The 26,069-nt window shown below is 42.7% G+C and overlaps 2 protein-coding genes across 2 annotated transcripts in view; one reads left to right on the plus strand and one right to left on the minus strand.

Moving 5' to 3' along the window:
* The first annotated feature begins 6,864 nt into the window (after positions 1-6,864).
* Positions 6,865-19,433, plus strand: RRAS (RAS related). Its single transcript, XM_014065725.2, has 6 exons — positions 6,865-7,152; positions 8,446-8,533; positions 10,228-10,330; positions 11,311-11,419; positions 15,573-15,691; positions 17,448-19,433. The coding sequence occupies exons 1-6, from the start codon at positions 7,051-7,053 to the stop codon at positions 17,533-17,535; spliced, it is 609 nt and encodes a 202-aa protein (XP_013921200.1). The 5' UTR covers positions 6,865-7,050; the 3' UTR covers positions 17,536-19,433.
* Positions 19,434-22,281: 2,848 nt separating this feature from the next.
* PRR12 (proline rich 12) overlaps positions 22,282-26,069 on the minus strand; it is a 37,881-nt gene continuing 34,093 nt past the window's right edge. Inside the window, exon 14 of the mRNA XM_087713655.1 lies at positions 22,282-26,061. Coding sequence (XP_087569781.1) covers positions 25,921-26,061 — 141 coding nt within the window. The 3' untranslated portion in view covers positions 22,282-25,920. The remainder of the gene's footprint in view (positions 26,062-26,069) is intronic.

Genomic DNA, 26,069 nt, shown 5'->3' on the forward strand with positions numbered 1-26,069 from the left:
TTCTTTCAACTGTAGATTAATAAAACAGTGACATGTATGACCACTAATTCTAAGTTCTTTTGATTTGAAAATGGATTCACCATGTTATTCTTTGCTCTTGCTGTTTTTTTGTTTGTATGTTGTATTTTCTCTTATCCTTGAAATAATATCTGTGAACACTATAAATCCACCAACAGGGAGAAATGGAACTTTGTTGCTATATATGTTGAAGGTTGCAAGAATCCTTTATGGTCAGAAATGGAAAGAAGTATTAACTCCCACAGTGGTGGAATGGATTGAGAAGATGATGGAACTGTCTGGAGATGGTGAAATTGACTACACTAATGAGAGACAAGAATGTAAATAGTTTTGTGGTTGCTTGGAAACTGCTCCTAGACTTAGTGTTTGAAAGGGGGAGAAATGAAATTTTGACTTTGGGTTTTAACAATTATGTGGGTTACTGCTATAGAAATGGCTAGTAGTTACTATTGATATAGCTATATTGATATAGCTCCCCTCGTCCGGGACTTGATTGTAGACGAGGGGGCAGACCTGGCATGTATTACTGAAACATGGCTGGGCACGGAGGGAGGAGTCCCCCTCGTAGAGCTGTGCCCAGACGGGTTTCAGGTGCTTCATCAGCCGAGAGCCCAGGGAAGGGGTGGCGGTGTGGCTATTGTAGTCCGGGAGTCTTTAGCTCCTCGTAGGATCCCTGCTCCGGAGCTTGTCGGGTGTGAGTCCCTGCTAGTGAAGTTGGACCTCAAGGGTCAAGCGGGTTTGCTGCTAACGTACCTGCCTCCCAACTGCGTTGCAGCGGCCCTCCCTGCGCTCCTCGAGTCAATAGCCGAGCTAGCAATTGAGTTCCCTAGACTAATGGTTCTGGGGGACTTCAATTTGCCTTCGCTCGGTGAACACTCTGATGGAGCGCAGGAGTTCATGGCCTCCATGACAGCCATGGGCCTGACCCAGGTAATTCGAGGCCCTACCCACTTGGCAGGACATACACTCGACCTCGTATTCCTCTCGGAGCAGTGGAGTTATGATCTTGGTCTGAGGGGAAATGAGATCATTCCCCTGTCGTGGTCAGACCACTACCTACTGAGGCTAGACTTCCGGAGGCCAAACCCCCACCGTAGGGAGGAGGAACCGACCAGGTGGTTCCGCCCCAGGCGACTGATGGACCCTGTTAGGTTCCAGACGGAGCTTGGGGTCATTCCAGATGCTCTCGCCCACAGTTCGGCGGAGACTATTGCTGCCGCCTGGCACTCGGCGGCATCGGAGTCTCTAGACCGAATTGCGCCACTACGGCCCCTCCGGGTCAGCAGCTCGCGGAGACCCCCTTGGTTCACCGAGGAGCTCCGCGAGATAAAGCGCCGGAGGAGACGCCTAGAGCACCGGTGGAGATCCGATAGGTCCGTATCGAACCGAGCATTGTTGACAGCCTGCACCAAGGAGTATATTTGGGCATTGAGAACTGCCAAAAGATCACACATTGCCTCCTTGGTAGCGTCCGCCGAGTCTCGCCCAGCCGCCCTGTTTAGGATAACCCGCTCCCTCCTAAATAGGAGGGAGACGGGGAACCCCATACAGGGAAAGGCTGAGGAATATAGTCAGTTCTTGGCGGACAAAATTGCTCGGTTTCGATCGGAACTGGACTCCACCCCTGCAGATCCAGCCGGGACACAGGGGAATAACTTGGTAGACCATCTCTGGGTTGAGTTTCAGGATGTTGCCTCTGGGGATGTGGACAAGGCTATGCGAGCTGTGAGTTCCTCCACCTGCATACTGGACCCGTGTCCCTCTTGGCTGACTGCCAACAGCAGAGAGGTGACACGAGGCTGGATCCAGGCGGTTGTTACCGCCTCTCTTCGGGAGGGACACCTCCCCACCGCACTTAAGGCGGCGGTGGTGAGGCCCCTCCTGAAGAAACCGTCCTTGGATCCAGCAGTTCTTAACAACTATCGTCCAGTCTCCAACCTCCCCTTTCTGGGGAAGGTTGTTGAGAAGGTGGTGGCCTTACAGCTTCAGCGTACCTTGGAGGAAGCTAACTATCTTGACCCCTTCCAGTCTGGCTTCAGGCCCGGTTACAGCAATGAAACCGCTTTGGTCGCATTGACCGATGATCTCTGGAGAGCCAGAGATGGAGGCTATGCGTCCATCCTGGTTCTCCTTGACCTCTCAGCGGCTTTCGATACCATCGACCATGGTATCCTTCTGCGACGACTGCGGGAGGTGGGGGTGGGCGGCACTGTTTTACAATGGTTCTCCTCCTACCTCTCGGACAGGTCGCAGTCGGTGTTGGTGGGGAGGGAGAGATCGTCCCCGAGGCCCCTAACCTATGGGGTGCCGCAGGGCTCGGTTCTGTCCCCCCTACTATTTAACATATACATGAAACCGCTGGGCGAGATCATTCGGAGGCACGGGATTAAGTACCATCAATATGCGGACGATACGCAGTTGTATCTGTCCGCCCCGTGCCAACTCAATGAAGCGGTGGACGTGATGAACCGGGGCCTTGAGGCTGTTAAAGACTGGATGAGAGCTAACAAACTGGTACTCAACCCGGAAAAGACCGAATGGCTGTTGTGTTTCCCTCCCAAAAATTTGGTTAACGTTCCATCAATCAGGCTGGGGGGGCAAAATTTATCCCCCTCAGATAGGGTCCGCAACTTGGGAGTCCTCCTGGACCCACAGCTGAGTTTTGACCACCATTTGTCGGCTGTGACCAGGGGGGCATTTGCCCAGGTTCGCCTGGTGCGCCAGTTGCGGCCCTACCTGAACCGGGAGGCTCTCACAACAGTCACTCGAGCCCTTGTGATCTCTAGGCTGGAATACTGCAATGTGCTCTACATGGGGCTGCCCTTGAAGAGCATCCGGCGACTTCAGCTAGTCCAGAACGCGGCCGCGCGAGTGATCATGGGCGCACCACGGTTCGCCCATATAACACCAATCCTCCGTGAGCTGCGCTGGCTACCTGTTGATCGTCGGGTGCACTTCAAGGTCTTACTCACCACCTATAAAGCGCTCCATGGTAGTGGATCTGACTATTTGAGAGACCGCCTCCTGCCAATTACCTCCCTGCGTCCCATCAGATCGCACAGAGTAGGCCTCCTCCGAATTCCATCCGCCAGTCAGTGCCGACTGGCGACTACGCGGAGGAGAGCCTTCTCAGTTGCAGCTCCGACATTATGGAACAACCTCCCCGTGGAGATCCGTACCCTCACCACAGTCCAGGCCTTCCGCACAGCCCTCAAGAACTGGCTATCCCGTCAGGCCTGGGGATAGGATTACTCTCACCCCGCCCGAATGTTGAGTGAATGTTGTGTTTTTATGACCAATTTCCTTTAATCACGTTTCTTTTCTTTTTAAGTCTTGTCTTGCACTCCCTTCCCTTTATTGTTGTAAGCCGCCCTGAGTCCCCTCAGGGAAAAGGGCGGCATATAAATTTGCAATAAACAATAAACAATAAACAATATGACAAAAAGTTGATACTATAATGTAATTTTGTACTAACTTCACTTAAAAAAGTGTTTTTATTTCTTTATTTAATTTCTTTTACCCTCTTCCCTCACTCTGTCTCTGCTATTTTATTTTATTTCCCTTTTTTCCAGACCTTTATTTATTTTTGTGTTTTATATTAAGAACAAAAACTTTTAATAAAATATGTATTAAATGAATTAATAAGCATGAATTGTATAATTCAAATTCAGCATGTAGAGGGACCGTGTCACCATTCTTTGCATAAGCAGCATGAGGACTATATACATGCAACAGATAAACCTTAACACATAGCACAAACCATAAGGATAAATATTCACACAATGGGTTAATATGTGTCAATGACCATACTTGATTCATTTCCCCTGTTTTTAGTCAGCATGATCCAATGAACATTCAAATCTTAATGCAGGGTGTGTTCATAGATACACCCCATACTCAATCTAAACAAAACTGCACACATTTTTGGTCCAATTGGTAGGCTTAGAAAATTTTGAAAAGAAATTGTTAGATCCTTTGGACATCTGGGATAATGGAAAATGCTTTTAATGAATAGATTACCCACAGAAAGAATAGCTGAAAGGGCAATAAACTAACCAGAGTGGACCAATTTTTAGAAGACCCTGCAAATTATGGGAAATGAAATTCACATATCATGAAGGACTGCAGGTAGAATCTGGAGATAAATATTCTTGATATAATATAAGCACAGAGTTCAAACTATCAAAAGTTCTTCCTCTGTTTCAATAAATATTATTTTTCTGGCTTATCAAAACAGAATGAGGACTGGGCCTGTGAAAAAGACTTATTTGTTTCAAATATTCCTTCATCCAAAACCAACTGATTAAAGCTTGGTCAATTATGGGCTGGAATTATGGTTCCCTCTTACTGAGTGTTGGTGTAATCATCAAAATATCAAACTAGAATTGGGCTTTAAATTTTGCTTCTGGATTACCTTGTTCTACTCAATATATTTCATTGAAAAGTAATTCTGAAGGCTGTATAACTTTGGGTCGATATAAACTCAGATCATTCAGCACTGATTTAAAAGATTAACTCAAATGCAGACTTCTCCATTCAAAGTTTAATGGGAGGGGGAGGGGGTTGGCAAAGTACGTGCCAACTAGCAGCCTTCCATTCTGTTGAGGTCCAGTAATTTTCAGCTTAAACCATGGTACTTGATTACTGGGCCTTCACTTAAAAATAGGGCATTTTCTGCAGTTTCTATACTGGCCATATTAAGATGCCAATGACTAGATTGTGGGATGTTCCACAATTGCTTTCATGATTTCACTTGTTTTAACTCATATCTGAAAGGATGTTCCTTGTAGGAGATAATAAAGGATAACCATTTGTATCATCCCATTAAGACATCTTGATAAGATGACCTATAACCCACCTAACCAAACACCATTATCAACATTCCTCTCCTTCACTTGTGCTGAGGCTCTGGGAATTGCATTTAAGAACAACAGGAGGCTACACGTTCCACAAATTAATCCCAAGATCTTCCTGCAAAATGCTGCAATGTACATTCCAAGTAGATGTGCAAGGCTGTTAAGCAAGATAAGATAGATGACTGGAATATATATGACTGGAAGTTTCCATCATCTGCACACTTAATATTACTCTCTTCATTCTTGGTTTATTCATGTCTGGATCATGTCTGATCCTGTGCCTATAAATAAAAAACATCTGGTAAATGTGGCTAAGGAATGTCATTTTAGTTCCTCACTTAGGTTCCCATTGAAGACTTGATGCTTAATTAGTTGGGCAGGACCAAAGGCTACACCGAATGGAAATATCACAAAAAATGGAGGACTGGGACTTTCTTGGTTATGAAGGAATGAGTGGATTGATTCCTGGTGTTTTAAATAATGCTCATTTAAGTTTACTTTTGATTGGCTGAACTGAGTTTTAATGAGTTTTAATGATTATCTGAAGGAGTTCTGGTGATATCAGGATTATTAGAACAGCCCTTTCCAATGAGATGCTGTCCAACTGTGTGGCATCTCATTTGCCATCAAATATAACAAAGTGTTGAAGGTAATGACTGGAGAGTATTGTATTCTAAAATTAACTGGGCAGAACCAGATTGGGAAAACTAGTGCTGATTAGCAGCAATTTATATCATTGTCACTGACTGTACTTTGTCATTTACATTTCTAATAAATATAGTAAATGAAAATATAACAGGCTATTATTTAGTATTAAATGCTTCAGTGCTACATAGTTTAAGAGTTTTCCTCTCTTGGATCTTAGGTTCTGCATAGGGAACAAACTGCCTCTTGCTAATAAATTATTCTGTAGGACTTTGTACCATTGCAGAAACAGGTGCAATAAATCACAGCTAATCTAAGTTCCCCAACTTCGTACAGGTCAAGGCGCTCCTTCACAATACAAGGCACGGGCTGGTGCCTCAACTTCCTCCGCACAATTCATTAAAGGAATGTAGTGGTGAACTCATACTCCTCTCCGCCCTGGCCGAGTCAAGCGCTGGGTCCTAGATTTCGCCGATTATCCACCCCTTCTCTCTGAATGCCTTCGAACGAATCCGAACCTCCGCTCTTCTGAAACTTCTGGTTGCAAACTGGTTTCCACTTAACGTTTTTGGTCCTACGCCTCAGAACTTTGCATTCACTTTAAAAAGACCAAGTTTTATCCACTTCACATCTTATTCCGAAAATTCTTCCTCATTCCAAAAGGCTTACGGGTTTCCTGCATGCCAGAACTCCGTTTCTGCGGCTCTTTGTGACCGCAAATACTCTACCCTAAAGAATTGGAAGATTCCGCCAGCTAAAGCGAACGTACCTCTGCCTAGAAAGTCAGAAGTTGCTTTCAACCCTTAGCTGCTTCTTTTTATTTTTTTGCCTTAGTGTGTTTGTATGAACGCAGACACCATGGCTAATTTGTAACACGATCTGTCGTGGGAGTCCTGCAACTTGGGTTAATCCGACTGAAACAAGGGTTCTATCCGGATGTGTCGTGTAAAAGCGTCGCAGAGACGCCACGTGGGCGCCTCTGGGTCTAGTTTAAGATGGTCAGCCCCCTAGTTCAGAGGATCTTAGGCAAACCCCGTGTTTCGCGAGGAATCGGAATTTCACTTTCAGGATGAAAGTGTTGCCTGTATAACTAACTACTTCCATTCTAATTTCATCATCTCAGGCATAAACCTCTCCAAGCTAGCCATACTTTCCACTACTAAACGATTGCAGCTTCGCGCTCATCACAGAGACACAGCAGCATCTTAGGCAGCGTGCGGGGTGCGCGCTGAGCTCAACCCCCCACCCGCCCTGCCGCCCCTGACTGGTCCACCTCAGGGCGGGGAAGGCTCACTGGCCCGGACGATCTTGTTCCGGACGTGAGACCTCCCCGTAGCGGCTCCCGCTGGCCAAATAGGGAAGCGGACTGCCAGCAATCGCCGAGCTTCGCTCCTTAGAGGGCCCACCCTGGATCTCTCTGCCATATTTTTGGGGATTCGGATGATGCCTGCTGCGACTGGACGGGCAGACTTTTGAGTTTTTTGGTCCGATTCCCTCCCTATAAAGAAGCGAACAACTTTTGCCAAGCAGGATGAATCCCAGCGAAGGTGCGGCGCCACTGGAGAAATACAAGCTGGTAGTGGTCGGTGGAGGCGGCGTGGGCAAGAGCGCCCTAACTATCCAATTCATCCAGGTAACTCGGAAAAAGCGCCCAAGGGTAGAATAGGGCGGGATGGGCTCAGGAAGGGCTAAACAAACTTTGTTGGTACGTTTTCCTGCCGCGTGGAAAAATGAAAGTTATCCTAGGACTTTACCCATTGCTGTAAATGTGTATTATAAGGTCTGCTGAAAGGACTGGAACTTTTCCAACTTAAATGCTCATAAATTTATGGCCTTACTTAAACAACTTTGGCTGCCAACTATGCCTATTTAGGAATAAATACTTCAGCATATAGTTTTAAAAAACTGAATGCTTCTATTCTGGTGCCTTTCAGTTGCCTGCAGCTACAATTCCATCATTTTGAGGTATTGTGAGAGTGATGCAATTTCTCAACCAGATTGGGAATGTTGCAGTAGATCATCTCCATTTTGCTCATTCCTCTCACCTTCAAAAGGCAGCTACATTTAGAAAGATTACAGTAACGAAAAGCAAAAGGAGTAAAGGAGTCTGAATCAGCTCTCTGATACTTGCATTCAGCATTGGGGGGAAGCAAATTAGATTTATTTGGAGGTACATAAGATGGTCGAAGGCAGCATTTTCTTTTCATTATAGTTTTCTGACATTTTAGTTACCCTACTTATGGATTTAAGAGTTAATAAAAACTTAGGTGAACTTGAATAGCTAGTTGGGATCCCATCTGGTTAGACTTTGGGGGAGAGTCTACAAGGAAACCCCAGGATTATAAACTGGACTGAGAAACAGAACACTCCAGAAGGAGGCAAGGGCAAACTGCTTTTATAATGCTTCTAAGTAAAGCAAACTGCCCTTTTAACTCAAAGAGGATATTATATTTGTCTGCCACATGGTAGTCAATGATAGCTCTCTGAAATAACTATCATTATGGTGATACTTTTATCCTACCTTCATATTTGGTCATCTCAAAGCAGTAAAGATATAGCTAATACTTCTGCCTCCTATTTTCCCCACAACAACAACCCTGTGAGGTGGGTTGGACTGAAACTATCCCAAAGTCACCCAGCTGGCTTTCATGCTTAAAGGAGGCCTAGAACTCACAGGCTCCTGATTTCCAGGCCAGCACACTAACCATTACACCAGACTGGCCCTCCATCTAGAGCAATGTTTTTTCAATAATGACAACTTTTAGATGAATTCCTCAGCAGCATGCACGGAGTTGATAGCAGAGGGTTGAGTAAAAGCTTGTGCCAGAGATGTCAGATTTTTCATGAGCAAAATTTGGAAATGGATTTCCAGTTATTGCTGTCATCCTTGAAACACTTCCCTCTTTCTTCCTCTGCTTTGTTTCAGTCTTACTTTGTTTCTGACTATGACCCCACAATTGAGGACTCCTACACAAAAGTCTGCAATATTGATGGTATCTCAACCCGACTGGACAGTAAGTATTAGTGGCCTCTTATTCTAGAGAGACCTCGTGTGTACTCTGTGCAAATGAATGTATCTATAAGTAGTTCCTCAAGTTGCGACCATAATAACCCCAAATCTTATTTTGCCAAGTGAGAATTTGTTAATTGAATTTTGCCCCATTTTACAACCTTTCTTTCCACAGAGGTGAAGTTAAATTAGTAACAGTGAATCTAACTTCCCCATTGATTTTGCTTGTCAGAAGGTCACAAAAGGTGAGATTATATGATCCTGGGACACTGCAACCATCATAAATATGAACCAGTTGCCAAGCGTCTGAATTTTGATCACATAACAATGTGGATGATGCAACGATCATAAGTGTGAAAAATGGTCATAAATCGTTTTGTCCAGTGCTATTGTAACTTAGAACGGTCACTAAATGAATGGTATAAGTCAAGGACTCACTTGTATGGGGCAGTGGAGAAATCCGAGGCAGAGTGGTCTTTACATGTTGTTATTGTATGTTTCATCCTTAGGTACTATTTCCATCCCAATGTGGGTTCCTTCATGACTGCAGCTCTCAAATTTTAATCTTTCCTTGCCATGGAGGAAAATAAGGCAGGAATGAGAGAAGGGAAGCTAGTAAAGTGGACCAGCAAATAAACTAGGAAAGAAAGATTCATTGCATAAACCAGTGCTTTCCAATTTGTGCCTTCTAGATTTGCTGGACTATAATGTCTACTATTCCCAGCCAGCACTGATTTGTTGGCCATATTGATTAGTTATTTGTCCAAGACATTTTGAGGGATATCAGTTTGGAGAAGACCGAAGTAAAGAAATGGGTATCAGGAACCAGATGCTGTGAAACTGAGCCTGTTATTAAAATCAGGCCTGTTTGCAGAATTCTTATTGCTACAAACTTACAACAAATTGAATTTGCCATCCTATTGAAAGTAAGCTTAACCTATGTGGATATATTATTGCGGGAGGGGGACTTATTGGTTGTAGGAGACAATAAAATAAATATGAAAGCAGTGTATTATCAACTGGCATGGAGGATCTGTACCTGAGTTGGTGATGAGGAATCATGCTTGGAGGATAGTGGATGTACCAATTCATATTTTCTTTTTTTTTTAAAGAAAACTTTCTCTGTTTAAAACTTATAACAAAAACTGCATGTTGACAATGTGGGGGGGGGAGAGAATGCAACACTTTTTAGCTACTAGAACTTCAGTTGAATCTGTTGCTGACTCTTGACTTGAGCATCTCCCAGCGCAACAAAATATTTTCCTTACAGGTGACAGCACCTGTAAAGAAAATCAGATAGTTACGGTATTCTTTTAATGTACTGTAGTCCACTGTATATACCAACATTCCAAAAATATCAGAGTAATGGTTGGTACATTCCTGTGAAGTTGGGGCTCATGAAATGCTATCAAAGGAAGTGCTTGTGTCAGAAAGCTTTTTACTGAAGGATGCCGTAACATCTGAAACTGAACATGTCATTGTGACTAAGATGGAAAAAGGCAACCTGGTATTCTGTATACATTTTAATGTATTACTTTCTTGGTTTGCCTTGCCTGAGTCTTGTGGAGTTGTAATTCAGGACAGCTGAAAGGAACCTGGTTCCATACCACCACATTAAGCTCTCTCGTCTACATGTTTCATACTCAGATTGATTGAGAGCTAATCTATTTTCTTTCCTTCTCAATTTTCACCTATCAGTTTTGGACACTGCTGGTCAAGAAGAGTTTGGAGCTATGCGGGAACAATACATGCGTACAGGAGAAGGTTTCCTCCTTGTTTATGCTGTCAATGACCGGGGCAGGTGAGATCAAAGCTGAAGCATTTACATGCGATGAAAATCTTTTCTTCATTAGGGCTAAGATGTGTATGCCATTGATTGGGTGAGACTTTGACTGAAGATATTTGAGGTCAGGATTTTCACATTTTCTTTCTCTTTTTCTTTCTTCTTTGCTCAGTGTTTTTACAAAAATATCATCTGTAGCTTACAGCATGCAGATTGTTCAGTCTAAGGGGGCCAGAGAAAGGCAGGCTGGGATGTAAAAGTTTCAAAAGTATTTCCTGGCTTTTCCTTCCCGTATTAGGTGCTTAAAAATTGGCAGTGCTGGGGTTATTGGGAGGGAAATATTTTTGGTAGTTTAAATTACAGTTAGCCATGTTTATACTTCTTAAAGCTGCTATTAAAGCAATTACCAAAAAAAAGTTCTAGACCAGAGGGGGTTCCTACTGGTTCAGCCTGTCATGCCCCCAAATGGGTTCTCTCTGTCGCATTGTAGGCGGCACCATCTTGTTTGTTTTTTTTTAGTACTTTGCATGTGTGTGAAAAGCGCGCCCACCGCATTCTTGAGCAAACCAGCAGTAGCAGCAGCCGGAACCCAACCCTGTGCTAGACCCAATAAGCTTTAAAGTGCCTGGCCAGTGCATTATGCTAAACCATAAAGGGATCTTTCTCATTTAGGATATTGTGTGAGTTCAGTATATTCATGCCTTTTACACAGTTAAAATAAACAAAGGTTTAGAAAGCCATTGTTGCTAAATCACTACACAAGAAATTTTTAAATGCCCAGGAAGCTCAAACAGACCTTTGATATTAGAATGTTCACCAGAAAGTCTCCTGAAATGTAAGAAAAACTTGTAGTGGTCTTGATATTGGCGTAGTGATTTTGCTTCTTCTTTTAGAAGCAACAGGAGGGAATTCTTCATTAGGAAAATAGTAATAGTATATCTGGGAAAAGCACATTAAGGGAAATCCTCCTTTGTTTTACTCCCATTTATTTGTCATAGTTTCAATGAAATCCACAAATTCCACACTCAGATACTTCGAGTGAAAGACCGTGATGAGTTCCCTATGGTCCTTGTTGGCAATAAGACTGATCTGGATCATTATCGACAAGTGAGTAGAGGTGTTCACTGAGTATTGTGTTTTAATCTCCACATAGTAGGATTTGGTGGTAAGTTAGGAGTTTAATTTTAAATGCAGCCTCATGTGCTTCGTCTGTCTAGCAAATACATCAGTTTATAGACAATACAGTATAGGCAATCAGGTTGATCTCACCTGGTGATTGATTCCCAAATTCATAAGGCTTATTATAATTTTTAGGAACAAGGAAGGGCTCACCATCCTGCGCTTTAGGGAAGAGAATCACACCTTAGATAGTTGCAGGCTTAATTGTCTAACTGGTAATGGGATTATAATAGGTTTACTAACACATTTCAATTTATCCTCCCCATAAAGAAGTTCCTGAGATGTGAATACCATGGCGCCCCGTAACAATTTAAAGTCATTGAGCTTGTCATCATTTTTCATAGTTTTGACTGCCCATTGCATATTATGTGCAAATATACACATATCTGATTCTTCTTGATTAAGCAGGGATTGCTGGCAGGACCTTGATGAGAACCTGGGCTTCCTAATCAATGAAAACAAGAGCACTTTTCTTGTATTGCCGAAGTATATTGGCACCAAAGGAGAGACAGGTGACAGGCATGACGTCTCCCAAAGCTCCTGAATCTGCGGCTGCTGGCTCTCTTGCTTTGTGCTTTTTATACACATACCTACATAACCCACCCTACATGGGGCTGCCATTTCCCCCTCCCAAGACTCCATTTCCAAGGAAAGGAGAGCGCTGGGGAGGCACTGGACTTTCCCACTGCCCTGGCTCCTCAGCCTCAGCTTTGCTCCTGAATGCCTGCAGGCCACTTTTCTGGTTGAGCTCTGCCAGAACTTGGTTCTGGGAGAGACCCTTGGAGAACCGAAGGGGGGCTGAGGGCAAGGGGTGAGGAAAGGCTGATCTTTGCCTTCTCTCCCAAAAGTGCTCCTTGGGCACAGCCACTTCTGCTGCAGGAGACGTGCCCCTCGTGCCTTCTGAGGGGTATTGTACAGCAGCTATCCACAATTTCTATACCATTATTTCGTCACGACCCACATGGCCCAGTACGATGTTAAAAGTTAACATTTAGAAATGTTGCCGCAGCTGTGGAGGAAAGGACGATGTGCAGGAAAATCACCAGCACCACCACCTACACATCATTTTTTCAAAGAGGAGCCCTATACAGATGCACTTCGAAAAATGCTCCTCCATGGCTTCGGAGCCTCCAGTCTTGCAGTCCTGTGCAGGGAAGGCAGAGATTTGCTCTGAAGCTGCAGCAACAGAGCCTTGCACAGGGAGACCTCCGCAGCTATGGTAACATTTCTGAAATGTTAACTTTTAACACCGTACTGGGCTATGTGGGTCAGGATGAAATAACAGTAAAAAAATTGTGGATGGCTGCTGCAATACCCTTCAGAAGCGCGAGGTTTGTGGGGCGCGTCGCTTGGCCTCCTGCTGCTTCTGTGGCCACAATCAATGGCAAAAGTGGCCATGCTTGCTGGAGGCAGTGGCCGGAGTGGCACCTACGAGGCACCTGTTCTGTGGACAGAATTGCCTGCTGTGACTGTCACTGTTAGGTAAAGAGGACATGAGGCGTGTGGAGTGTGTTGCTTGGCCTCTGGCTTATTTTGCAGCCACAATTGGATGCAAAAGTGGTCACACTTATTGGAGACAGTGGTCGGAGTGGTCACCTGTTCCATGGGCCCCAAATAAGGGGCTGAGCAGCCCTGAGGTGACCAGGGAAGGGAAGGGCTGCCTCCTGTGCTGGCCATGCCTACCCACTTCAATAGGGCTTATTTTGAGGACAGGGCTTATATTAGGCCTACCCCCCAAAAAATTGGGCTAGGCCTTACTTTTTGAATAGATCATATTTTGGGGAAAACATGGTAGATTTCCACATCTAAGAGATTTGTTTATTTAATACAGCATTTATGTTAAATATAGATGGGAAAGTTTATAACAATTTGTAGACCTGTTATGTAAGGGGAGGAGAACATGCTAGGTTTCTTTTATTTATTTTTCAGCATCTATTCAGGGTGGATTTTTTTTTATATTTAATGTTAAATCTATTTGACATTTGGGATTTTTTTTCTTGCTTCTTTCTTTTTGTACACAAGATTTTTTTTCATTGTTAGTGTTGGATGTTGGTTTTTCTGTTTTGTATTTTATTTTTGTTGAAAAAGAAAATAAATATGTTAAAAACATATTAATGAAATAAAAAGAAAACCATGAAAATATAGTGATGTGAGAATAAAAGAGGGAAGGTGGGGAAGCAGGCAGCAAGGGAGGAAGTGGGGTTTGCTATTAATCTAGAAGCCACCACCCCCATTGGGGACCCAGGCCAACCAGCAGGGCCAGGCCGACATGCTATTATGGAATGATAAGGAAGTGGAGGCAGCTCTCTTTTTGGCAGGTAGGATGTTCCAAATAGCAAGTCCAATGGAAGAGAAGACTCTTCTTCCCGATCCTGATAGTTGGATTTCTTTGACCAATGGTATCCACAGTATTTCCTGTCTGCTGGCACGAGTGGGATGGGCTTCTTCTAGCAGGACTTAATATGGGCCATTCTCAGGAGCCCCAGAGATGTATTTCGCTGCCACATTTGAAAAAGCTTAAACTTCCAAATGGATTCCAGGCATTGATGGGATTCACTTAACCTTTGCTACCGGTTCACACTGGCTCACACACTCGCTTTGTTCACATGCACCACCTTCTGTGCATGTGCAGAAGGTCATGCATTACATCAGGGCAGGTGGGCGGAGCCTCCAGCTGCCACCTCTACCAGTTCCCCCGAATTGGTAAGAACCAGCTGAATACCACCTCTGATTCCAAGCTCCATTGTAGAGTGCTTTGCAGTAGTCCAGTTGAGAGATGAATAGGGATTGAGTAACTAGGGAGTCATGATCCAGGAAGGGTCACAGCAGGTGCAGAAACTGGAGCAAGGTAAAACTTCTCACATCTGCCACCTGCTCTTTGAGCAGGAGTCATGAATCTAGGAGATCCCCTGAGTTGTAAATGGGACAGTGTAATCTAGCAGTCAAAGTCTATATCAGGAGAAAGGGAGGAACTGGATTAAGATAGTTGATGAACATTGAATCGGACCTTTGCAGAAGCTTCCATGTAGGGGATTCGGTTCTCCCTACCTAGAACCAAGGAAAGGAAAATGTACCACTGCTGTAGTTGAGGAGATGGAGAAATATTGGCTCAGTCTGGAAGATCTGGGCTTTAGTGAATGTCGTTTCAAACCCAGGGTATTCATTCATACTCTTTGGTTTTCAAAAGGGTAGCAGTGGACTTCCTCATAATTCATTCATGATTCTGAACCCAAGGAACAGAAGTATCAAATATTGTCAGTGCCTCTTGTCCCCCAAAAACATATTACTCTATATAGTGTCCACTAGTCTCCCAGATTATGAAGCCTGCAAAAGATTGAAGAGAGGAGCTTATACTGACAGCTCCAAAATTGCCCAACCTTGTACTTGGACCTGGTCAGCCTGTTGACATCCTGACTATGGAGCCTCCTGCCATTATCAAATCCTCCACCTCTCAAGTCATATATTTACCAACGTAGGATAGACGGAATTGCCCCAGTTAAGTTCCAAAATTTCAAGAGAATGAGAAAAATCATCTTGATTTAGGGAAAGAAGCACTTGGAAAAACAGGGGGACAAAAAGGCATGATAGATCCCTCTATCCCTCCCAACACCCCTTTCTTCTTTTGTTTCTCATCTTTACATTTTGTGTTAGCTCAACAAATAAGGGACTAGAACAATGGTGGGCATACCAGTGCCAGCTGGGAGCAGCAGCCACTGTACTGGAACGATGCTCATTCCATACCTCTATTTGAACTAACCGGGCCATTTGCGCACGCGTGTGCAGTATATGGCGCCTGCATGACCTCCGCCGAGCAGCTGGAGTGTTGCAGTGCAGCGGGTGCGCATGCGTGTGCAGCGTGCGTGCCCATGGTGGACGCCTGACCCTGTTGGAGTGTACTGGTTGCGACAGGATCCAGAACCCATCACTGGACTAGAACCATGAAATTGATGATGTTACATCTATTCTGACTGTGAATACTATACTATATTCATATTATAGTAAATAATCATTATTTTGTCTTCCTTATACTGCTGTATTTCATGTATTTCTGTATTAAGGTCTTATTTACCCTTATTGACAGGTAACTGAAGAGGAGGCCCGTTACTTTGCTCGGGAGAACCGAATCCCCTACATGGAAGCGTCTGCAAAGGTCCGATTCAATGTGGACGAGTCTTTCTATGAGCTGGTCCGTGCCATCAGGTAAGAGGAAGGTGGTTGGGGTTGAAGCCAATGCTGTGAAAGAACTGAAACTCCCCCAAACTGAAGAAAACTCTTTTCTAGAAAGGCTTTTTCTGATTAAATATTTACTTCTTTCTATCTTTCTTTCTTTCGTTTAAGCCAGGGGTAGTCAACCTTTTTATACCCACTGCCCAATTTTGTATCTCTGTTAGTAGTAAATTTTTCTAACTGCCCACCGGTTCCATATCAATGGTGATTTATAAAGTAGGGAAGTAACTTTACTTTATAAAATTTATAAAGCAGAGTTATAGCAAACCCCTACCGCCCACCATGAAAGCTGAAACGGCCACTAGTGGGCGGTAGGCACCAGGTTGACTACTACTGGTTTAAACTCTGTCTTTCTGTTCACATCATTTTCAAGATAGTTGACAATAATTAAAAATAAAAAAGTCAATGCAACTGAAATCAAGCCGAAATTACAACTGATTCTTGTAAAACAAAATCAGTTTATCAGTTAGAAACTGAAACTGGGCTTGTTTGCTTGATGGCTGCTTTTAAGGGCTTTTGAAGTGTCAGGTTGAAGACCATGTGAAATCAATCTCACTATTAAGCGATCTGATGCATGTACATTTTCCAATATTAGCTATTCCATACATTTTTATAGATTCAGATAGTGATCCATCAACTTTCTTGTGTGATGCAAACTTCTGCCTGATATTTCAGACTGTGGCTACATTAGGCAGCTGTGTCCAAAATCCCAATTTGGGCCTAGGAAATGCATATGGCTACTCAGTAAAGATTCCAAAACAAGGTGGAATATGGAGTTTAAAGACCAAAACTCTAAGAGTTGCATTGATGAGGGTGACAATAGGGATTTCTGCTATGAAACCTGGTAGCATGTAGGTTCCTGCTTTCTACAATTAGTCCTCGATTTAGGACTGGTCACTTAGAGCGGTTGTTCAGTGTTACAGCAGACCAAAACAAAAAGGTACTTATTCTCAGATTTGAAGCCTTCATCTGGAGTCATGCGATTGCATTTTAAGAGCTTGGCAACTGGTGTGCATTTATGGCCATTTGTAGTATCCATGGTCATGTAATTGTAAGTTCCACTTTTTGCTAGCAACCGGCATTTACTTTCAGTTCCCAGCAAAAAAACACCCACTGTGGACTATGAATTCACTTAACAACTATTCACTTAATGATAATTTGTTTTAACAACCATGGCAATTTGCTTAAGGACTGTTGCAAGAAATGTCTTAAATTTGAGTTGGTCGTGTGATGACCTGCTTGGTGGCCAGCATGGCTAATGACTGTAATTATGAATTGATTTACAGTTGTAAGTCAAGGACTACCTGTATTTAGAATTGTATCATTCAGCATGAATCACTAAGGAGTATTGCCTACCATTTGTGGAATCACAAGCTAAATATTTGAATTTTTTTGTGTGGTCTGTAATAAAGGGCCATCCAGCAGAGGGAGTGGGATGAGAATGATCTTGGTTGTCCTCCAGCCACAACGTTTCCTGGAAGCTCGCACAGTGTAGTCCAAGGGAGTGGTTGTCATCTGTTGGATACCCGGAGCATTAGTACACTGTTTCTGACTATATAGCCTCCTGGCTAGTAGCAATTGCCCCCCTCCAGGGATATAAATAATGTTTTTTCAAGTGGTGCTTATATTATGTAAGAACTTTTCCACAAAGTAATGTGATACGGCATTACACTGTTAAACGCCTTGCTTCCTTTGCTTACTTCCAATTTTCTTTTTCTTTTTATGGCAGGAGGTTTCATGAATTGGAATCTCCCCCTGCCCCGGCCTTTCACCCTAAAAAGAAGGATCGCAAAAGCTGTCCTTGTTCCCTTCTGTAAACTGCCATCCCACATGAAGCCACACAGCCTGGAAGAGGAAGAGGAGAGGCTGAGAGTCCTTCCAACCAAGAAGACAGAGCAGGATTTTCCTCCATCTCTCCTACTACAATTAGGGCTGACACTGTGTATTTTTTTAGCTACACAAATGTATTACCATTTTTCTCTCATTGCACAGGAGTCTGTAAACTGAGAAGAAAGCAGGGATTCGACAAGTTCTTCTCTTCAGACATATCCTGAATCTATGGGATATGCATTCAGATTTGTTTGCTACTTTGCCTTCTTCCATGGAAATCGCTTTAAAGGTGCTTTTTGCCAAGGGGCAGAAAATTTATTCATTTGGATAAAAGTGGCACAGGATTGTAAATTTCAGTGGCAGTCTACTGATACAGTGAGTTAAAGAATAGGAATCAGTTGCAAAGGATCATTTATTTCACTGCAGCTAAGGGCAAGCTTTTGCACATACACAGTTATCTACATATTGAAAGACATGGTACAAATGCATTTTAAAAGGTACTATCATTTTTCTATTCCTTTTTTTAAAAAACACTACAATTTACAGACATAAGCCACACATGGGCCAAACAGCAAGGGAAACAGCTGCAGACACAATTATACTGTCTTGTCAGTTGCCAGTATTGACTTTTTTGTTCCTAAAGCAGGGCTAAAAAGAAACACACTTTATAGCAGTGTTTTTCCAAACTTAACAACTTTAAGATGTGTAGACTTCAATTTCCAGAATGTGTGGATCTCAACTCCAGCAAGAAGTCCCCAGCCAGCAGCTGAAGTCTTCAAGTTGCCAAGTTTGAAAAACAATGCTTTACAGTAAGGAAATGTGTAATGTTGGAGGGAAGTGGGGGAGCTAGCCAACTCTTGAATATTTTAACAGAAGATTGTGATGGCTGTCACAATATCATTGCCATATTGTGAGAGTCACCTAATCACAAAGCAGTTACTGTGATAGGTATGATCAATTACAAAATACAGCATTGTTTAGCAACCACAATTTATTGCAGGGAAATGGTACCACTGAGCAAAATGATGACTAAATGAACCACATGACATAGAGAAATGCTGCACAGATCACTCATTCTATTTCATTCAGAAAAAAAGTTTTCACATATGGCACTGCCAGGGTTACTCTCCAGGGTGTATCGTTGTCAGTGCAGAAATTAGGTCATATGTGTACACATTGGTCAGAAACCGGCTTTTTTTTACTACTAACTACTGCTGTCGTATTTGTGAGCAGCCATTAACTGCAGTAGTTGCTAAACAAGAACTGGCTGTTTCCATCAGGCCAATAAATGGTGATGCTTCCTGCAGAACCACTTACTAGGCTCTCAATGTTCTACCACCCTAGCTTACATTTTAAGATGGTGAAGGTTCTAAACCTGAAATGCATGCTAGAATTAAGTTTCAGTTTTGTAAATTGCTCAGTTCCAAAATTGCTCTGTTGAAGACATGGGCAGCTTTTGTTAAATTCATCCTTTCTTCCCCACTTCTGTAATGTACTTGTAAGGGAAAGTGACACCAAGAACTTTAAAAAAAACCACAACTCTTTGTGTAAGTAATTTTTCTTCTTAGTAGGGGTTCCCATCATCTTTAGAGATACTATCATGTTGAAGTATACCATCATTACTGAAGTATCAATACTGCAGTTGCATACATGTTTAATTGGATGATTTTTGCCAGTGGGTCCTTCCACTCTGGCATGCCATTCAACACTTCCATCTATCATTTTCATTGTCTAATTCTTCCATCATCCATCACCTTCCCCAGACCTCAGATGTGTTAAGATTACAATTATCAGATGATATTAGGGTGGGAGTAGTGGTTAACATATTCAATCTGGACCTCTTTGTTTATGGTTATAGAAGCTTGCTGAGTCAGTTGCTACCTCCCAGCCAATAAAGGGGAAAGTGTTAGGCCTTGGACAATATACAAGATATAGGACAAACTTCTCAGCAGACAAGACTAGAGAAGGTATCCTGCGAGACAATCTTCACTTATGTATCTACTGATGCTCCCAGAATATAAAGATTTGCAGTTTATAAAGTGAGTGGATGTATTGAATGTCAAGAGTATAAGTACTGTATCTTGCTTTCTACTCTTCCACCATGTTGCAGAGCATGGCATTCCAGCTATAAACGCCAGAGTCTCCTGAGCAAAGATTATATAGTAAAGCCTTGGGGTTTCCTCCTTAATTACTTAATTAATTAAAACTGATTGTGGCATATGCCCTCATAGACGAGACCCTTTGTTAATTTACAAGGCTACAGTTACAAAAAGGTGTTGTAGTGCCAAAGCGAACTCACAAGGCACCATGGATATTTTAAATTTCTAAAGGAAGCAGCAACATTTGACAGACTCTAGCAATGTAATTTAAAGTATCCCATAGTATCCTTGTAAATGTGCTGTTTGTTAAGCCAACGGTTCTGAAATGGCACTATGAGCCAAGAAAGTTTGGGAACTTCTGGTACGGTGTTATTCTAAGGCCAAAAGGAATATGCATACATATATGTTCACCTAGGTACAAGGACACAGCAGGAAAATTAAAAACTGATTAAATGATAAAATGGCCATAGCTTGTGAATGTATGACTTAACCATAATTTTAATAAACGGAAACATTTCCATTACCAGTGTGTAATTTTACTGTGGTGGTAGATAACAAGCACATATAAAAGGTCAACACACTAGGTTAAGGAAGCTGATATACTAAGCCACAATAAGTTTTATTTGGTTGGCTTATTCTGTGAAAAAAGATGTATGCTATATGAACTTGGCCAATCTTGTAGGGTTAACTCTACAAAGCACTAACTTTCTAACAAATATGAATCTTTTCTAAGGTGTGTGTGTTTGTGTGTGGGGAAATCTTAAGAAATTTCTGGGCCTATTCCTTTTGTTATTACTATTCCTCTTGGTCCAAGTTCCTGGGGAGCCTTATGGCCAGTGAAAGGTTGCCATTCCTCATACGCATCAGCCTTTATGTAATACTTTTACAAACTTTTTGATAGAACTAATTTCCCCATATTAAAAAATGGGGTGGGATACCTTTAAAAAAATGCATACTTCTATTATCATACACTACATGTATGTATATGTTTAGATATATGAAGATTGCTATAAGTTTTATGATTGAATTGTCTCGGAGACATTTAACATGACTATGCATGAAATGAAAAACAGTATGCACTTTTATATACAGAAAGCTTGGGAGGGGGAAAATTTTTGAAATATAAAGTTTATAGTATATTAAAAAGAATTTGTAATGACTCAGTATGAATTAACATGAAGAGTTAAATATGTTCTTTACTAATCATTCTGGAAGTTAAGTATTTGTGTTTAGTGATTTATGATAGCCCCGGAGATATGATTATAAAACTCTGATTTCTCCCAGATAGATATAAAATTGCTTTCTGCAATCTAGAAAAAGTTTAATTCTGCACAATCTTTACAAATCTTGATTTTCTTGAGCAGTGATCAATTGGCATCTTACTAGTGGAGTTGTATAGAAGTTACGTAAGGTCATTTTGACTTAATCAGTACACAGCTTACAATGTGAGTTTTACGTATTGAGAAAAAACAGTAAATTGTGGCAGTCATGTGACTGGACCCAATTTTTCAATGTTTTTTGCTGCAGTCATTAAGTAAATAGCGCTATTGTTAAGTGAATCATATTTTTTTTCCCAATGGGTGATTTTTTACGTGAAACTGGAAATGCCATAAACTGGCAAAAATATCACAATTGCGGTCATGTGACTGCAGGATGCTACAAAAGAGCCGAGGTGGCGCAGTGGTTAAATGCAGCACTGCAGGCTACTTCAACTGACTGCAGTTCTGCAGTTCGGCTGTTCAAATCTCACCGTCTCAGGGTTGACTCAGCCTTCCATCCTTCCGAGGTGGGTAAAATGAGGACCCGGATTGTTGTTGGGGGCAATATGCTGACTCTGTAAACCGCTTAGAGAGGGCTGAAAGCCCTATGAAGCGGTATATAAGTTTAACTGCTATTGCTATTGCTAAAAGCTGTAAAAGTGAACTGGCTGCCAAATGGATAAAATTCATTTAATTGACCATATCGAGGGGTAGAGTTGTGGCCATTACAATTTGGAAAAAAAGGGCCTCAGTAATTTTTGGGGGGAAATCCATCATAACTTAAATGCAAAATCATTATGCAACAAGTTATAAATCGAGGACTACCTGCATATAAAGTATCCATGAAGCTACCACAGGCAATAGAATTTTCGAACAGATTCTGACCAATAAGAGGTGCCTTTGAAATTAACAGAAAATACACAGAACAGTCCCAATAGAAAATATATAAAAGACCAAAGAAACTTTATGACGTTTTGTTAACATTATTGGAAAGATTGTCTGTGCCACATAGGGGTTTTCTAGTTTGTAACTAATATGGCACTGCTATTCTGCATGGCAGGTGCACCTCTGATGCGGTGGTATGGATAATCTTCCATCCAACAGGAAAGTCCAGTGAATAGAAAGTAGAGCTAGGAATAGCATTTCTAATACCCTTTAAGGATCGCACAGGAGGTAAAACATTAAGCAAGGGATTTTGTAAACTTCAGAATATGAGACCATCCAGATGTTGAGACCAAGAGCCAGTGTTTCATGCTTCAATGGGAAAAACAGACTTAGACATATTTCCCCCGTCATTATTTTAGAACACTACTGCCCTCCTTTTTCCCATGGCCACCCAAGTCTCAACCAAATGAACAAAACTCTGCTTCAGGCATTTGATTTTTGCAAAGAAAAGTGTTTTTTTGTCATTTTGTTGTGTACACAGTATACAATGTGAGTTTTACATATTGAGAGAAAAAAAACGTCTCAGACACTAATAATAAACAATAAAAATATATAGGAACATCCAATAATACAGAACACAAATCCCATATCTCAGAACAATACCCTTGAGGCGCGAACAAGATACACAGAAATACACGTCGTAAAAAAGGGGGGCCTTTCAAGATCCAAATATAAGGGTAGGTGGCGGAGGAGGAAAGTCTCTTTTTGTCACAGGAAATTGAGCTGTACATGTCTGTGTGTGTTCGTGTGTATGTGTGTTGCACTTGTCCTTGATCAACTCAGAGCTGGGACTGTCCAATTTTGAGAGTTCAGGTTTGGCTACTCTTGTCCCTCCAACTGGGAGCGATGGTTTAGGTTCTGCATGGAATTGATGGTGCAAGTGTTTTGTCCCAAGAAGTGCCAAGGCTCTAGGCCCCTCTAAAATTAACCCTGTAATATGAAATATCCCCCCAACTCTATTCTCTCATTTCCCCAAACCCCTGTTCAACTAACCCCATTCCCACACTCGGCTATCTGTCACAATCCATCACTTCTAAGGCCCACAGCTACCAATAACCTGGTCTATCAGGAAAAGATGGCTTTTTTTTAATTTAAAAAAAAAAACCTGAATTGCAAGGATCAAAATACTCAAAAGGAAACCCTCCCCTTTAGAACCTTTGTTTAGGGCACATTAACCAGGTTCCATCTTCCCCCTCAACCATGCATACTTCCATACACACATGCCAACCTTGCCTTTTCATCCGCAATAAATAAGGAGGGGAGGAGGAGACAAAATGAGACCCAATGGTATCGGAGTACCGGGAACTCTGACCTAAGCAACCAAACTGGTCTTAATACATTTCTCTGTTTGCTGATCCAGGGAGAGATTTGTCTGAAGTAGGTCTTTATGATGAGAACATCAATTCTGAAATGGAATTTGTTTCCCCACTATCCTTGAAGTACCTTTTCACACCTTTTCCTTGATACCCAAAATTTGGAGGGGGAAGTAGAAGATACTGGAGCAATTTGTGTAATTTCTGTTGATTTGGGCTGGCAGAAAGAAACAGCAAGTTTTGGAAGTTCTAAGAATAGGAGGGCAATTCAAATGGAGGAATGTTTAGTGATGAAGGAAGAACACAGCTCTAGAGATGGGCTAGGAACAAAGGATGACTTGATGGGGGGGGGGGAGGGAAGACAAATTCATTCATTTCATTCAATTTATACAGCCGCCCATCTCAAAGAAGTGACTCTAGGTGTGAAAGGAGGAGAAACAGCAATGGAGGAAGAATGAGGTAGACTTTAGCAAGAAGACAGGAATCAGACATAGGAAGATCTACATTCAAGTAAGGGATTGCTTTGGGAGGTTAGAGGAAGATCTGGGGTGAAGAAGGCTAATGGTTGGCCAAAGTATGTGTTTGATGTACAGGTAGTCCTTGATTTACAACAATTCATTTACTGACCGTTCAAAGTTGCAACAGCACTGGGAGAAAAAAGACTTATGACTGTTTTTCACACATATGACTATTGCAGGATCTCCATGGTCACGTGGTCAGAACTCAGGCACTTGGCAACTGGCATGCATTTATGACAATTGCACTGTCCCAGGGAGGTACGTGATTGCCATTGGTAACCTTTCCAGCTGGCTTCCAACAAGCAAGTCAAAGGGGGAAGTCAGATTTGCTTAACGACCACATGATTCACTTAACAACTGCACCGATTTGCTTAACAATTGTGGCAGAAAAAGTCGCAACATGGGGCACAACTCACATAAGACTGTCCTGCTTAGCAACATAAATTTTGGGCTGAACTGCGGTCATTAAGCCGAGGAGTATCTGTAATGGGAAAGATTACTTGGTGGGGTGGGGTGGGGTGGCAGACACACATAAGAGACTGGATAGGTGGTTGAGGGACGGAGAGCCCACTTGGGAGTTGAAGAAAGGGCAATTAAGACAAGATCTTCATCCTCTGGCTCATTAGAGTTTATTTTATCATTTCAGTTTTAGGGTTAGAGAGGGAGCTTTGTTTTGGAGGCAGATTGGGGTGGGGGACATAAAATTTCCCTTTCCCCCTCAGTAACAACAACAATGATTAAAAAAAATTAACAACCTCCTAATGAAAGTTTCAGTCGAAACCAAGAACATCACAGCTACAGGTGAAAGGAGAGAGAGAGAGGGAGCGAGAGAGGGAGAGGGGGAGAGAGAGAGAGAGAGAAAGAGAGAGAGAGAGAGAGAGAGAGAGAGAGAGAAACTCCTGCGCATCATTAAGTTCAAGTTAGTCAAATACAATATGATACATAGACTTTTTTTATCCTATACAGTATATACAGATGCAGGGAGGGGGGAGCAGAATCCTGCCTTCTCATACACTGTAATATGGGGAGAATGGGGGGGGGAATTATCCCTCCCTCACAGAAGTGCAGATCTACCACTGGGGAAGGGACTTATCTAAAGTCCTTTATACAATTCCTCCCATGATTCAAGGGGAGGGGGGCGCTAATTGTGAAATCTGGGAGAGGGGAGGGGAATTTCAGAAGTTTTGCTAGTCTTGGCAGGCTGCTCTGGATGTCACAAGGCTCCCCTGCCCATATACTATTCTCAATTCAGAAAGTATAGGGGAAGTTCCACATACCCAAATGAGCTAGAATTCCCAATTCAATGGCAAAAAGGGTGAATCCCCCCAGCAGCAATTGCCCCCTGAAAACACAAAGGGAGGGAGGGAGAGAAAGGGAGGTTTCTCCAGAAAGAGAGAAAAATTGGTGCTACCAATTACGATTGGGAACATGGAGCTTGGCAATAAATATTCCTATTAGAAGCAAAAATAGAAGTGATCGCTATTAGTGTACGGATGGATGGCTTCCCTTCACTCCAAACAACAGTTATTTGGCAGAGATGGGATTAGAGTTGTTGGAGAACAGGGGTCGTACTTCCTGATCAGACCATGGATAAAAGAAGCTAGACACTGTATAAAGGGTGGCCAATACACCACCTCCCCACGCTCAATTCTCAACTCTCCCTAAGGAGAAGTAAAGTTCTTGATGGAAGAGATGGAGGGTAGAACTCCAGGAGAACCTGGTCCTTCTCTTTTCACCAATCTCACTACCGTCAACTCACTCCACGGTGAGAAACCGAGAAGCCCTTTGGCTCTAAATCACACCACATCACCCATTCCTATGACTTTCCAATGAGTTCCCCTACTCTCAATCCCTCCCTGAGCAGGGAGCAAGGCTGTTCAATTAGATATTTATACATTTATATATATAAATAATATTTATCTGTACAGCCAGGGCAAAAGGGAAAAGGGTGTTCCAACCATCCAATTATTTGATGAGAACCCTCTTCAACATGTCCTGTCTGCCATAGCAAACCTCCACTCTCCACCACCATAGTAGAGGCTTGTCCCATGTCCTGTTTAAGGAAAAAGAGAAACTCCCAAGGAGAAGGGGGAGTGGTGGTGGTGGTGGTGTGAGCTGAGTCTGAACTCGTTGCCTGTAATGATACCCCTCGACTTTCCTCTCCCCACTTCCTGCTCTGGCTCTGCAGAGGGGCAGGCGTTAGGCGGCCCCTCCTGGGGCGTAGCTCTGATGACCGTGTCATGCACATTTGCTTTGCGCCTGAGTCAGCAACTCGCTGAAGGAGTCAAAGAGTTTCTCCAACCATGGCTGGTTGCGCATGCACTGCTGCACCACCTCCTCCTGGCCCAAATCTTCATCTTGACCCTCAATGGCCGTTGTCTAGAAAA

Source organism: Thamnophis sirtalis, unplaced genomic scaffold (assembly GCF_051295495.1).
Source record: "Thamnophis sirtalis isolate CommonGarterSnake01/CBP01778 unplaced genomic scaffold, rThaSir2_p1.2 scaffold_4, whole genome shotgun sequence".
Taxonomy (NCBI): domain Eukaryota; kingdom Metazoa; phylum Chordata; class Lepidosauria; order Squamata; family Natricidae; genus Thamnophis; species Thamnophis sirtalis.

Bases quoted from the DNA above. Each gene is read 5' to 3' on its own strand.
- RRAS (XM_014065725.2), top strand. From the start codon at position 7,051: ATGAATCCCAGCGAAGGTGCGGCGCCACTGGAGAAATACAAGCTGGTA. The intron at 10,331-11,310 runs GTGAGATCAAAG...TATTTGTCATAG, and splicing joins GCTGTCAATGACCGGGGCAG to TTTCAATGAAATCCACAAAT. The intron at 15,692-17,447 runs GTAAGAGGAAGG...TTTTTATGGCAG, and splicing joins GAGCTGGTCCGTGCCATCAG to GAGGTTTCATGAATTGGAAT.